The sequence below is a fragment of the Arvicanthis niloticus genome, chromosome 27, assembly GCF_011762505.2.
Source record: "Arvicanthis niloticus isolate mArvNil1 chromosome 27, mArvNil1.pat.X, whole genome shotgun sequence".
In the NCBI taxonomy this organism is placed as follows: Eukaryota; Metazoa; Chordata; class Mammalia; order Rodentia; family Muridae; genus Arvicanthis; species Arvicanthis niloticus.
Window position 1 is genome coordinate 23446338 of NC_133435.1, and position 15226 is coordinate 23461563.

The 15226-nt window shown below is 45.7% G+C and overlaps 2 protein-coding genes across 8 annotated transcripts in view; one reads left to right on the top strand and one right to left on the bottom strand.

Annotated features, from left to right (window-relative positions):
• Positions 1-5034, bottom strand: part of Enoph1 (enolase-phosphatase 1) — a 29073-nt gene extending 24039 nt beyond the window's left edge. Inside the window, exon 1 of one of the 2 annotated variants that reach the window (XM_076926417.1) lies at positions 4752-5034. Coding sequence is in view for 1 of the 2 variants with exons in the window: in XM_076926416.1 (XP_076782531.1) it covers positions 4723-4806 (84 nt within the window). In the remaining variant the exon portion in view is untranslated. Of the gene's footprint in view, positions 1-4722 lie in introns of both variants that reach the window. The other variant, XM_076926416.1, reaches the window with a different exon arrangement.
• Positions 5035-5138: 104 nt separating this feature from the next.
• Positions 5139-10305, top strand: Hnrnpdl (heterogeneous nuclear ribonucleoprotein D like). Of its 6 annotated transcripts, XM_076926415.1 has the most exons (9): positions 5680-6305; positions 7036-7204; positions 7302-7463; positions 7800-7931; positions 8039-8153; positions 8355-8525; positions 8802-8893; positions 9260-9364; positions 10046-10189. In XM_076926415.1, the coding sequence occupies exons 1-7, from the start codon at positions 5863-5865 to the stop codon at positions 8870-8872; spliced, it is 1263 nt and encodes a 420-aa protein (XP_076782530.1). In that variant the 5' UTR covers positions 5680-5862; the 3' UTR covers positions 8873-8893; positions 9260-9364; positions 10046-10189. The 6 variants fall into 6 exon arrangements, with proteins under 6 accessions (XP_076782526.1, XP_076782525.1, XP_076782530.1 ...); XM_076926411.1 differs by lacking the exon at positions 9260-9364 and having other exon boundaries at positions 5139-6305; positions 10046-10305; XM_076926412.1 differs by lacking the exon at positions 8355-8525 and having other exon boundaries at positions 5717-6305.
• The last annotated feature ends 4921 nt before the right edge of the window (positions 10306-15226 follow it).

Here is a 15226-nt window from a genome sequence, read left to right on the forward strand (position 1 = left end):
AAAGTGCTGTTAGTGCTTCTGTAGTTCAAGGCAGCCACGGTGTACCGTGTGGAGAGATGCGAATGGCCCTGCACTGCAGTGTCAGTGAATAGTATACTAATATATATGTTAAACAAGGAAAACGGAAACACACAGAACAAGTTTAGGACCAGGGCTTGTGGGACTGAACCTTATGGGTTCTTCCTCTAGAAGAATGAATGATCGAGTACTCACTGACACTGCTCATAGTGGCTATACAGAAGGAAACCATCACTACTGTTATTACACTCAACAAAAGAGAAAAATGAAATAGCAAGCATTTTATCAAAAGAGAGAATTTTTCCCAAGCTCAGAAATGACAGTCATTTCCCCATGTAAGATGACCACAGGGACCGGACCGCTGGCTGTTACCTGACTGTGTTCGAAGGTTAAGACACAATGCACAGGAGAAGGCTCATTCCATAACCATAGAAAAAAAGACCAAGTGGTTTTTCCATAGCATGTGTGTGCCCCAAAAGTCACAAACTATGCCAACCACTAATTATCAGTAAACTCAATTACAATAAAGGACTTTTAGGACTCAGTAGTTCAGAAATATACAAACAGATTTTGTACTGGCAATGCCTGCTCCAATTCTGATGTACCTGACCAACCTGACCAAAATGTTGACAGATCACAAAAGACCAGTCCAGTAGCTGCAAACAACAATCTCCAGAGGCACGGAGGGGCAGACCTGGTGGCACTCTGGACAACAAAGCATTTCTAACTCAAAAAAATAAGACAAAAGAACTGGTCAGTAAAACCACATTAGGATGCTGCCTGTAATCCCAGGGATGAAGCAACAGACACACAGCAAGAAAAAAATACCACTTCCCAAACCAGGTCTGTAGAATCACACACATCTGGACTGTTGACATTGGGTATACATATAAACACATATAAGTAATATAAATAAGGAGAAAAAAATAACAGTGCCAGCAATCTGTCTGCTATGCCACCCAGTGAGGATGTTCAGTTCTCCAGTGTCTCTTACAGTATAAGTGGCTCAGTGTGAGGCCAAAATAACATGGTACCACCCAAACCTCCACACAGCTTCCCCACCCAATGCTCAAGGGGGAAAGCAGAGGGACGTTTCAACCTTAAATAACTGGCTGCATTTGACTACTTAAGAAACAGAAAATGAGGCTGGGCATGGTTGCTCATGCCTTTATCCCAGCACTAGGGAGGCAGAGGCAGACCCAATCTCTTGTGAGTTTGAGGCCAGCCTGGTCTATATTCAGAGCTCAAGGAGAACCAGGACTACAGAGACCCTGTCTCAAAACAAAACAAAAAACAAGAAACAAAAAAAAAAAAAAGGGGGGGGGGAGTATTTACAGATTACTGACAAAGAGATCCTTTCAATGGCAATTTTGACAATACTTCACTTTCTCAGTCCAAGCTAACCACAGAACCAATATGCAAATAAAGACTACTCATTCTGGTCCAAGGGTTCACATCAAGCAGCAATATAAACTCGGGGGGGGGGGGGTGGTGTTAACCATATACTTTATGGTATCTCATAGTGATTAAAAGTGTTCTCATAGCAACTGCTCTCATTCAGCACATACACTGAGCAAGCAAAACAGACTGGGTAAAGGTCAAGAACACTTGCTGCTTTGGCAGTGGGCCCAGGTTCAGCTCCCTTCAACCATTCCTAACTCTGGTTCCATATCTGGCGCCCTCTTCTGACCCCCATGGGCACTGCATGTATGTGTGCACATACATAGAAATAAATCCATTCTAATGTAAATTTTTTAGAGATGGAATAAAATGTCCTTTTAAGATTTATTATGTATCAGTGTTCTGCCTACATGCATGCCTACAGGCCAGAAGAGGGCATTGGATCCCATTACAGATGGTTGTGAGCCACCATGTGGTTGCTGGGAATGGAACTCAGGACCTCTGAAAGAGCAGCCAGTGCTCTTAACCTCTGAGCCATCTCTCCAGTGCTGATAAAATACTTTTACAAATGTTAGGTTCAATAGCAGAAATAATAAGAGGGTGGTTTGTTTGTGTGCACACATGCGTGCGCCCCTGTGTCTGTGTGTGTGTTTTAAGAGGGGGGCCTCATGTAGCCCAGGTTGGCCTCAGATTTGCTCTGTAGCCAATGATGACCTTCCACAGGACTCTCAGCCTTGAGATAGAACCTAGGAACTCATGTATGCTAGGTAAGCCACATCCCCAGCCAAGACGAAGAAAGAGGTTTTCATCAGGACAAATTGGGTTCAAATCTCAGGCATTTCATACAACTTTTGGGGGGCCTTATTAAATCCATAGTGCACGCACCTTCACAATCTTTGAAAACAGGTTCAATACCTCTTATGTAAACAGCACTCAATGCTTCTGCCTGTCACTGCTGGGAAATAAGACTACAGGTTCACAGGCCTACTTCCCTGATAACAGTGTGCTAAGTGTTTATTCTCAGCACCGTGCTGAAAGCTGGAGAAGGAAGGGCGTGTTTCTGTTCTCCTCAAAGAGTTCAAGGACCCTTTAGCCACTCTTAACAAATTTGTAAGTGCCACCCTCCTGAAGACTCACAAAGCACATGTTTACAAGTGTGCAGTGACCCTGAGGAGTCGTATTGGAAAGCTAAGCTTGTTCAGACAGCAGCTCCCAAGTGTGTCTCATGGGATTTCTATTTAATTACCATAAATACCCACAGAACTTATTTATATGTATTTGCTTTTAAATGTTCTATTTTGTGGTTTTTGAGGTCTCTGTAGGTCCAGCTTTCCTGGAACTCCCTATGTAGACCAGGCTGGCCTCAAATTTACAGAGATCCACATGCTTCTCTGCCTCCTAGTGCTGGGATTAAAGGTGTGTGTCACCATGTTCAGCCCTTAACTTTTTAAAAAGTAAAAATTTTTTAATTTTTACTTTATGTGTATTAAATGCTTTGTCTGTACATATATGTCTGCATACCACTTGCATAAACCAAAATAGGGTGCCCAATCCCCTGGAAGTTGAGTTACAGACTGTTGTAAGCCACAACGTGAATGCTGGGAATTGGAACCCGGTACTCTGGAAAAGCACCCAGGGCTCTTAACTGCTAACCCACACTTCCAGGCCCTGTATTTATTGTAGAAATGAGGTCATACTGTGTTGCCTTAGCTGACTTCAAACCATCAATCCTCTTGCTCGGGCTTCCCACGCAGTGCCACGATTGACTACTAAATGCTATCCTTTAAGAGAGATTCCCAGATTATTTTGTAGCTAGCCTTGAATGTGCATATATTCTGGTATCATCTGTTTCTAGGACACTAGAGCATTTTTATCACAAGGTTTCAGAGTAAGAATACCCAAGGATTAAGAAGTGACTTAAAGGCATCTATCTAAGGGAAAGGGGGGAGCTTTACTACGGGGAGGGGGAGAGACGGGGGAGAGGCTTTACTGTTTCTATGCTGACTTGCATGAGCTTATCTTATTCAACAAATCAACTTTCCAAAAAGGATACATATCTAAAGCCACATTGTGACCTCCACTATCATTTATTCCTGAAGTCCTATGGACAGCAGACAGAGAGAATAAAGCTAGTGACCTACAATCACCTCCCCCATCCCCACAAACAAAGCAGTTAATTATGTAACAAGAACAAAATGGACACAATTATCTGTATTAGGCAGTCTTGAATTTTTCCACTGGTCTCTACTATAATTAAAATCCTGGCAAAATGGTCAACTAGACGTTTCCAGGACTTCTGCTATGTATCCAAAGCACCATAATTCTTATTAAAAGGGAGGCAGGGAGAGAGAGAGAGAGGGAGGGAGGGAGGGAGGGAGGGAGAACAGTTGCCAAGATTGGTGGCACATGGGAGTTCGAGGCCAACCCGGGTTATACAGAGCAGTAAAGTGACCCTGTCTTAAATAAAGTAGCTGTTACATTTGGAGCCCTAAAATTGTATACAAACATTATGACCTACACCTAGAAAATCAAGCAACTGTAAGAAGTAAACAATCAAGAGACCTTAAAACAGGCTGCAGTTTCCTGGACGATGAGTTGCCCAACTTTCCCCCTATACTACCCTCAATTACTCTATCATATCAGCAATCAAGACGGGTACATAAATTGAATACATGGAAGAAATCAAAGTCCTAAGCCTGTGAAACGGTGTTAACCAGACAGATACTTAAAAACTTCAAGATCTCATGGTTTTCTAAGGAAAACGAATGGAATTTAGGTGTGTTCTTACAATCTCAAAACCAGCGCAATTGAGATGGTGCGAAAGCCAATTGCTATTGCCCAAGATACCAGAGCCACTAAAAATCTTTCACTTTAGCCTTTGCACTGGGAAGGCCTAAACCTCGAGGGCCGCTAAATCAAGGCCAGTACTTCTCCAGGCCTCAACCTTGAGCACATGGACGCTCATCCACCCGGTGACACACCTACCTGCCAGGCCTAGGGCGTTCCAATCACCCCGACTCCTCCCAGCTGACCTGCCCCACCCCAAGCCGTTGCTGAGACCACCTCCACTTCCTCCTATCCTTCTCCATCTAACCGAAAGCAAGGACGGGGGGAGAGAAGATGGTGGCGCGAGGAAAAGCACCCCCGCAAACCGCCTCAGCCTCTCTTCCCCATTCCAGAGACGGAAAGCCACACCACCGTGTCTCCCTCCTGAGCCTCTCGGGCAAAATCTGCAACACTTAAAATTTCTCTTTCAGACGCTTTTAGGCACAAGTAACTTCCCCGCTCCCTTCCGCCCCTCACCTTCACGAAAGCAATCGGGGTTGTGGTACCTTCGATATCTAACAGGATTACGGTGACTTCGGCGGGCACGGAAAGCACGACCATTTCCCTGCCGGATGCTAGCACGAGCTCGGCCTTGCTGGAAAGGAGGGCAGCACCGCCCGCGCGTCTTGGGCTCCCGGGGACCCAGCAACAATCGGGGCGCTGGCGACAGCGAGCGGCCAGGGGCGCGTAGACAGGCCGACTGCGCGGACCAGCAACTGCAGAGGAAGCCGCCCAAGGTACTGCACCCGAAAAGCAGACTTAGCGGCGCAGGCCCAGACCACGTGGGCCGCCGGAGGGGCGGGACTCCAGAATCCGAGGGGGCGGAGGAAGCAGGGCGCGCGCGCCTATTGGCCGCCGGGGAGCCGCGAACGCCATCCGTCAAAATAGGCCTCGCGTGGGCGGGAACAAAGAAGCGAACACCCGAGCCCGGAGCCTGGAGTGCGGGTGCCAGCTCTCCGCGGCCTGGTGGAGCCCGCGCCGGAGGCCCGGGGCACGTGCAGACCGGAGTCCCTTGAGTGGCGCGCCCGGGACGTGAGTGCCCCTTGCCTTGCCCGGCACCTGACCCCTTCCCCGCCCACCGCGTGCGCTTTGGCACGGCTTCAATCATCCGAGCAGGCCCCGCCCTCCGCCGCGGCCTCCGCTAGCCTGGGAGGACGCACGGACCCGGGCTGCGGAGATTCTGCAGCCGAGGCCCCTGAGCGGACACCACCACCACCACCACCCCGAGACGACGGCGGAAAAGCCACCCCCGCCAGGACGGAGGCGGTCATCGCGCACCCGCTTTCTGCTCCGCTGGTTCCAGCCGGCGCGAGGACAAAACACGCGTGCGCCGGGCGGGCGGGCGCGCGCGCTACAGCTTCAGCAAGCGGTGCGAGGTGCACGCCGCCCTTTTGCCGGAGCAGCCGCCGCAGCAGCTCCGCCCTGGGGGACTGAGGGCGCGGCAAGGGACTGAGCCGAACTGGACGCGCGACGCAAACGGCTCTCAAGGCAAGAGGGACTGTGGCCCTGCAACGGCGCCGCTCGGGATTTCCTGCCCTTCGGTCCGGCACGACTGATTCTCCTGTTCTCTCTGCCCGGCCCCCCGGCGCGACCTCGCTCCTCACCCGGAGCACCGCGATGGAAGTCCCGCCCCGGCTCTCCCATGTGCCGCCGCCATTGTTCCCCTCCGCTCCCGCTACTTTAGCCTCCCGCAGCCTCTCCCATTGGCGGCCGCGGGCTCCCCGGCAGCTCGCCCCGCTCCTCCCTTCGCTCGCTTCCAGCTCCTCCCGGCAGGGGGCGCGCCGGACCCAGCGCCACGTCACCGCCCAGCAGCCCTCCCGATTGGCGGGCGGGGCGGCTATAAAGGGAGGGCGCAGGCGGCGGCCGGATCTCTTCCGCCGCCATTTTAAATCTAGCTCCATACAACGCTCCGCCGCCGCTGCCGCCGGGACCCGGACTGCGCGCCAGCACCCCCTTGCCGACGGCTCCGCCACCATGGAGGACATGAATGAGTACAGCAACATAGAGGAGTTCGCAGAGGGATCCAAGATCAACGCGAGCAAGAACCAGCAGGATGACGGGTACCGCACGCTCCGCTCTTCCCCTCCCCCAGAGCCCCGCGCGCGCCCTTCGTCCCTCTGGAGCCGCGCGCGCTGTCCCCAGTCTTTCCCCGACTCGATTCTCCACGTGCCCGCTGGACCCCAGTAGCTTCCCCAGTAGTGGAAAGTAAGATGGGGTGACTCGAGAGGCCCGCCGTGGGTGGGGGAAGGGAGGAGGGGTTGGTGGAGGAGGGCGGCGCCGTCGGTGTCCCGAGTGCGCAGGCGCCGCGTGGGGCCGGAGGGGGGAGGGGCCGAGCTCTCTGCGCCACTCGCTGCAGCTGCTGCTGCCTCTTCATTGTGTGTCTTGCTGCTCGGGCGACTTTTCCTGGGGGAGGTTTGCAAAACTTTTGATTTGGGCATCAGTCTACAGACGACTGACTGGCACTAAAAGTTTCTTAGGTAGAAAGTTAGCTTTAGGGCTATGGACAGAAGTCTACGTAAGTCGTGGGGATTCGGTGCAAAACTTGGAGCTTTGCAACCGGAGCAGGACATCTATCAGACTCTAAATGGCTTATTTTAAGTTTTGTGTTTGCGTAGTAGAAAGCAGCATGTCAGTTGGTTTGAGCAAGTGATTTAAATCTTAAGGTTCTTGTAGTCTAAATGTTAGTGTTTGTAGTGAAAACAGATCGCACCTGGCGAGTAAGTTACCCTGTATTTGTTTAATCACTAAGTTACTGTTAAGCCTATTTTTCTTAAATAACTTTATTTCTAGTAAAATGTTTATTGGAGGCTTGAGCTGGGATACAAGCAAGAAGGATCTGACTGAGTATTTGTCCCGATTTGGGGAAGTTGTAGACTGCACTATTAAAACAGATCCAGTCACTGGAAGGTCGAGAGGATTCGGATTTGTGCTTTTCAAAGATGCTGCTAGTGTGGAGAAGGTAGGGCTGTGTTTTGCATCGTGTTTATTGTGCTGCTTGCAAATTGCTCTGGGCTTTTAAGTTTTTTAAGTTCCTGTCAAACTAACTTGTCTTCTAGGTTTTGGAACTGAAAGAACACAAACTGGATGGCAAATTGATAGACCCCAAAAGGGCCAAAGCTTTAAAGGGGAAAGAACCCCCTAAAAAGGTTTTTGTGGGTGGATTGAGTCCAGATACTTCAGAAGAACAAATTAAAGAATACTTTGGAGCCTTTGGAGAGGTGGGCTGTGTTGGTATATATGTCTGATTGTACTCGTGCTTGGTCAAGTCTGTAGCGTTCATTAACGGGACTGAATTACTGCTCTGTGTCTTCCACTTGCTGCTTTCTATACAGTAATGGAAGCCAGTATCTAATCTTTTAGCCAAAGCCCCAAGGGAGTAAAGTTAGTGTTTATTAGTCGGTGGCCTCTGAGGTATAGATGCTGTAAAAGGATGTAACACAACTTTTTAGAAAGTGGTGGTCAGTGGGCATGCCTGTGACATTTGCGAAGAGCCTGTGGCATTGTATAATCTTCATTAACTGGCGGCTTTGTTTTGATTGTGCACCTGATTTCAGATAGAAAATATTGAGCTTCCCATGGATACAAAAACAAATGAAAGAAGAGGATTCTGTTTTATCACATATACAGATGAAGAGCCAGTAAAGAAATTGTTAGAAAGCAGATACCACCAAATAGGTTCTGGGAAGGTAAATACTTAACTGCATTCAGAGTTGTGTGGGTGGAATCTGTTTGAAGAGATATCTTGTTCAATATTCAGAACTTGGAATGTCAGCAAAATTTCTGTTTATTTTAGTGCGAAATCAAAGTTGCACAACCCAAAGAGGTGTACAGGCAGCAGCAGCAGCAACAGAAAGGTGGCAGAGGGGCTGCAGCTGGTGGAAGAGGTGGTGCTAGGGGACGCGGAAGAGGTGAGACTGCATTCTGGGGACAATGAGTGTTAACTGAGGCAGTAGGTAAATGACCCAGAAGGAAACACAGCTAGACTGAAACTCTAAAGCTGACTTGTGGGGAGGTTTTTAAACTAGTGTAGGGGACAGGAATAGATCAGCTTGTGGTAGGATTGGGACAGTCCCAAGTTGTTTCCTAACCATCGTTGTGCATTGTTTCAGGTCAGGGCCAAAACTGGAACCAAGGATTTAATAACTATTATGATCAAGGATATGGAAATTATAATAGTGCCTATGGTGGTGATCAGAACTATAGTGGCTATGGCGGCTATGATTATACTGGGTATAACTATGGGAACTATGGATATGGACAGGGATATGCAGACTACAGCGGTAAGAATACTTAACTCAATTGTGAAGTACTTTCCCATTCTGAACTTGTGTGTATGAGTTTCCTGTTGAGATGTTTGGAGTTAAGTCGTGTTGTGTAGTCATAGGAAAGTAACAGACAGTGGTGGTTATTTTAAAATACGATTCACAACTATTGACTATTGCTGACTTACTAAGATGACTTGATGTTTTCATGTTCAGCATGCATAGATTTTTCTGTGTTTAGAAAAGCCGTTTTTAGGAAACTTTGTTAGTGAAGCTCCTGTCCTTTCCACACAGGTCAGCAGAGCACTTACGGCAAGGCTTCCCGTGGGGGCGGCAATCACCAGAACAATTATCAGCCCTACTAAAGGAGGACGCTGGGAGATCAGGTGTGTGTGACATACAGGAAGACATTGGCAATGATCATTTAATTTAAAGATCAATAGACAAATGAAAAATATGAGTAAACAATATGTTGTGTAGTTTTTGCTAAATTGCTAATGTTTAATTGCTTTATGAGCCTGTTTTGCCTAAAGTGTCTATAGATCTTTAACTTTAAAGTTTTACCTCACCTTTTTTAGAATTGCAGAAAAACTTAAGAGTTTTTCTGTTTGCTTTGTGTACCAGGAGGTGTAGAGGAATAATTAAACTTTTTTAGAACTATTAACAGGTAAAGTACTGAAATGGGTACAACTTAAGGAAAACAAGAATGTTGTCTTCTAACTCTGACATTATACCTTGTTTGTACCCGCCAGCGGGAACTTCATTGCAGGCCGTGTGTCACCCTGACCACGTCTATCTCTGGGGGTCGCACGTTGCGGGCAGAGCGCAAGGCATACACCAGAAAACGCTGTCCTGTGGTATGGTCTCTTCCAACTTCATGTACCAGCGTAAAGATTAAAGTGGAAAACTTCAGACTTTGGCTTCTTTTTTAATCTTTTTGGAGATTAAGTGTCTAAACTTAACTTAAATGGTTTTTTGCAGGAGTTAAAGTACATAAATGCCTTTTTACAGCTTAATCATTTTGGTCTTCTGTTTAGTGTTGTATTTCAATTGTGGAGCCTCATTTTAAGTGTTCATTCTTTAAGATTTAATGCTTGCTTTTTCTTTTTATAGCTAATAGTGAAATCTACAAACCAAAACAAGAACTTGTAAATCTGGGCTATAAGTTAAAGATCACATGCACAATACAGTTGTTGCTGTTACAACCTAGATCATATGCACAATGCAATTGTTACTCTGTTACTGTTACACACCTACCTGGAATCGGTGGTAGCATTCCAGCTGGCTTACTAGGGATGCTCCTCGTTGGCCCACACTGCTGGACTCACAACAGGGAAGATTGCATTCCCATGTTCTAAATTAAATCTGTTGCATGTCATTTGGAACTCCAGTGAGTTTCAATACCCAAGCTATACTTTGCTGATGAATACGCATGTGATCTTTAATTGAAGTGAGGACTTAAAGCAGTTCATGAAAGTGGACCTTTGCAAGCTTGTGGGAACTGCACACATCTAATGGGTGTTTTGTTTTTGTTTTAGGAGGTGTAAAGAAACCATCTTACAGGACGACATTGAAGATTGCTTGATCTTCTGTTGACCTAAGATGATTATTCTGTAACAGACTTTGTAGTGTGCGGCACAGTTGTGTCCGACTGTACATAGCTGCCAATTAGTTCCTCTGTTCTTACTCTGTCCTTTGCTACCTGTGTTATGACTCAATGTGGATTTGTGTTTATACACATTTTTATTTGTGTGGTTTCATGTTAAACCTCAAATAAATGCTTCCTTATGTGATTGTTTTTCTGCGTCAGGTACTGCATAGTTCTGTGGAAATGTAATTTTATAAAGAAGCAATAATTAAGGCACAGCTTATTTTGTAGGGGGGGTATTGGTCTACAGGAAGAAACTAGTCATGGTATCCCCTTGTTTCTGGTTTCTGTGTTTAAAGTCTAATGCTTCGTTTCTCTGTTGATTACTTTCACACCTTTTGAATAATGTTTTCCCCTTGGGTATCTGGAGACCGGACACAAGTCTGTTGTGATTGGTGACACTTCATGTGCTTTCAGATTATGGTTCTAAGGGAAGCACCTTACTGGGCTAGGGCTGTACCTTGGTGCCTGAGCACAGATGATACTCTTGTTTCTATCCCATCTCCTTAGAATTGGACCTGTTGGCTACCACAAAGTTTCTTAATTGGCTACCTTTGTTTTGTGCCTGTCTGACAAACCATGTATAATTCACAGATTGGTAGTTTGTCTGTTGGATTAGAGGTAAATGCAGGGGAAGAATGCTGTCAAACTGGTAGCCAGGATTTCATCAAGTCCATCTGGGATTGTATACTAAGGTTGGGTGTAGTGGGGTGAGGTTTTAGCAAAGTTAACAGTAATGAGTCCCTCCCACCGTAGTATGCGACCCACATAGATTAAGCAGTTTGCTACTCGGGCAGAAAAAGGGAGTTATGGAAAGTCGCATCTTTCAGTGCATTAAAAACTAAGGATTTAAGAGTGATGCAGGCTTTTGAGTTTTTCGTTAAATGTTGGGCTTAGAGGTCTCTCCATGGTTCCACAGAAGCTTCTGGGTTTGGGGTACATGTTTAGAGTGCTTGGTCTTAGACCAGTGTAAGCTTTTTATACTGATACCTTTTTTTAAATGCCTACAACTTTGTTCTAATGATATTTGTTTGTACTTGCTAGGCTGTCAGGTTACCATGCCTTGGCCTAATTTTCCTCTGGCCAGGTACCAGTGTTGGCTATTAAAAAGAACTGTTTGTTTCTGCTTGCAGCCAGAAAATAGAGGGGGGGGGTCACTTCACATTCTGTTAGTAGGTACAGTATCCAGAGAAAGAAATGCCTGTGAGTTCAAGCTTACAATTAGGTGACAAGTTGACATTGAGATTGTCATTTCCCCTGATCAAAATGAATAAAGGTCTTTTTGAAATAAAATCTCAGTTAAGTCTTGACTTTTAAGAAAATCATTTGAGACTTGGAAGGGCGAGAATGTACTTGGTCATTGAAATGCCTTGAACTTTGGAAATTTCTTTAGTGTTGGTGAATTCGAAGAAATGTGAACCCACCAAGGCTCAGTAGTGTGGACATTGCTTAGTTGGATGAACAGTGTCAGCATTCATTCCTAATAACAGTTCAGAGCAGACTGGTTTATTTTGACAATATCGTGGGTACTTTTTTTAAGATGAGTCTCATGTCATTGTTAGGCAACTAACATGGCTAAGCAGAATCTCTTACTGTTAAGTGTTTTGACAGGGAACCTTGAATAAGAATACATGGGTCTTGTTTTCATCATGAACCAAGTAGACGTTAATTCAATTTAAAAGGGTACCTCAAGGTCTGGGTAGATTCACATTCAAGACATTTAGGAAACTGGGTTGGTGGTGTGTAGGTAACCCTAGGTTTGGGGGCGGGGGCGTCAGGTAGATTCATCACCTCCTCATCCTAGCTATATTGATGGGCTTCAAGTTCAATTGAGAGATTTTGTCTCAATAAGCAAAGTTGGACAGGCTGGTAAGATGGCTCTGCCCATAAAGTCACCTGTTCCTGAATTGAACCTCTGGAGGGCCTTGGGAAGATGATAGCTGACTCCACAGCTACTGCTGTGCTGTGTGTGTACAAAAGAGCAGTGAAGGAAGTAACGACCACAGCGCCAACCCAGCAACACAAGTGCATGTTCACTCAGGAGGTGACAAGATCTGTGTGTATATAACAATGTGGACTCACCAGTGTCAGCAGTATTAGCAAGTGGAAAATCTCTCTTGGACCATGGCCTGTCAAGTGTGACCTTGACCTAAAGAACAATGCAACCCCTGTTGCCTTTTTTGCAACCATCTGAAGATGTGTTCCTATAAAAACAGTGATCACTTTGAGTTAGTTGGATTTTTTTTTTTCCTCAAAATGGTCAAGAATCAGAAATAGGATTTTAGTATTTGGTTTTATAAAAAGGATACTCCCATGTCTTCTCACTGAAAACTATAAAATGTGGTCTGGGATTTACAGGAATGCTGAGAAATGAAGACTTGTGCCACAGAAAGGAGAATTTAACCTCTGGCTTTCCATTAGGACTCATTTAGAGAGCTCATTTGAATGTGTCAAGTGGTCTGACTGCAAAGCACATTCAGTATGTTACTTCAGATAAAATAGAACAAGAGTTTGGTTTCTCAAAGGCCAATACATGTATAGAAATTGGGGACCTGAGAAATGGCTCAGTGGCTGAGAGCAAGTGCTCTTGCAAAAGACCTGAGTTGAACCCACAACTCCTCCAGGAGTTCCAATGGCTCTGGCCTTCCTGGGGGCAAGGCAAGAGTGCACATATACACCGGGGAGCCAGTGTTTGTGCTAGTGAACACTGATACAGTGAAAATAATGGTAGCCCTACCAACAGCCCTTGTCAAACTTGATACCATGGTTTGCAAGTCAGGACAGTTGCTGATTTATAAGCACTACCCTGGTGACATTTCTTGGAATCTTAGAAACATTTGAGGCCTAGATTTCTGGATGAAGTATTTGCTGCTTGAGAACTTGGGTATTGAGACTGGTCAGTGTTCTTTTATACTCCTGGCTAGAATCTCTTCAAGGAAAATCGGTTACAATAGATCCATTTCTCTGGCTGCAGCTATTGTCCCTAATGTAAGATCTGTCCTTGGATACTGACTCTGATTGTTCTTGCACTATAAGGTACGTAGGTTGTATGTGTGTATACGTACAAAAAATGTAAATATGTGTTTGTGTGTTTTGCCTGATTGTATGTATGTTCACTACCTGTGTTTGGTGTTCCTCATGTCTAGGAAAGGGTGTCAGGTCCCCTAGAATTAAAGTTACAAGCAATTGTAAGCCTCCTTGTGGGACCACTGAACAGAACCCAGGTAGCAAGTGCTCTTAGCTGCTCAGCCTTCTCTGTACAGCCCCAAATTTTTGAGACCTCAGGGTCTAACCCAGACTAATCTTCAACTTGTAGCCCCTGCTTCGGCCTCTTGACTACTTGAATTACAGGTTAGGGTGGGGTTGGGGTTGGGGTTGGGGGTTGTTTGTTTAGTTTTGTTAGTTGGTTGGTTAGTTGAGGTTTTTTATAAACTTAGTGAAGGAAGTTTGGTTTCCAAACTTTTCATCACCAGAGTACTTTATTTTCTCTTCACATACATTGGGATTTGTTGAGTCCAGTTTCCCCGTGTAACTTGTGATAAATTTGAGTTCCTCCTGCCTCAGTCTCCTCAATGCTGGTTTACAGATATGCAAGGCACTCTTGGCTGGCTTATTAAAAAATAGTGTGGTCTGTGTGTGTACCTTTAATGGGGCTGACATTTCTAGTACTGGCAGTGAGCTGTCATAACTGAGGTGGCGGGCGTCATGCCAGTTAAAATCTAATGTCTTCATGCTGTGAGGTGTTTCTGTGATTTCTGCCACACATACTAGAATACTGGAAATGAACCCGGGAGATTTCATTCTTAGTAAAACTTGAGCAGCACAATACCCACATCCCTGGGTACGAACAGAGGAAGGGGATGCTCAGGAAAGCCTCACTGCTGTGCTCTGGAAAAGGAAGAACTCCAAAGCACTAGACCTTGTGTGTATTTATGATTTTTAAAAGTTAAGTTTTTAAGTGGCTTTGGAAATAATGAAACACCCCCCATTTTGTCTAGTGTACATTTCTTTTTTCAATAGTTTAATGTGTCTTAGAGTTCATCAAAAGTGTGTCCCTTCTGAGTTGTTTCCTTACTTTAATTCATTTTAGAATTTTTGTTAATTAAAATTATTTAATTGCTATTCGCCTGGTGTTTCGGGGCACGAAGATACAGACAGTAACAAAGGGGTTTTTTGTTTTTCCCTCTTACTCAAGACTGACAAATTCAAACGTTTGATTGCTGGAGAGATGGCCCAGTGGTTAAGAGCACTGGTTGTTCTTCCAAAGGACCAGGGTTTGAATCCCAGTACCCACACAGTAACTCACAATCATCTGTGACTCAAGTGCCAGAGGATCCAGTGCTCTCTTCTGACCTCTGCAGACACTGCATGCACGTGTTGCATAGATGTTCATGCAGCCAAATCACTCACAGACACCAAGTAAAAAATGTCAATTTTTTTTGAGAACATGTAGTGTACTTGGAGAGAAGGCAGGTGTAATCCCCAGTGGCTCATGCCAGCCGGTTCGAAGCTGCAAGGACCTCTAGTGCCCAGGAAGCTGAGGCCCTATTGCGTGCTTTCTCCAGCTCAGTGATCACATTCACAAGCCTTCTACACACACACACACACACACACACACACTCTACTTAGCCTGGCCAGTGACACACAGATTTACTCAAAGCTCTCAGGAGGCAACAGGCAGGAGGGTCTCTGAATACAAGGCCAACCTGAGCAATACATGGCACACCAGGCCATGCAGAGCTACATATATCAAAAATATAGATAAAACAAAACATAAAAGTCAAATAATTCATTCCAATTCCCTGCTGGAGATGGGATTGTGGGTTTTTTTTTTTTTTTTTTTTTTTTGGGGGGGGGGGGTGAGATTTGGATTCTCTGTATCTGGCTGTCCTGAAACTCTGTAGCCCAGGCTGGCCTCAAACTGAGATTCACTTGTCTCTGCCTCCCAGGTGCCGGGAGAAAAGGTCCATGCCACCACCACCCAGCCAGGATTATTGTTTGAATATGGTGGGCCTCCAGGAAGGATTTCATGACAGACTTTTCCAGTGATGTTGCTGCTCATCGTCTTGGC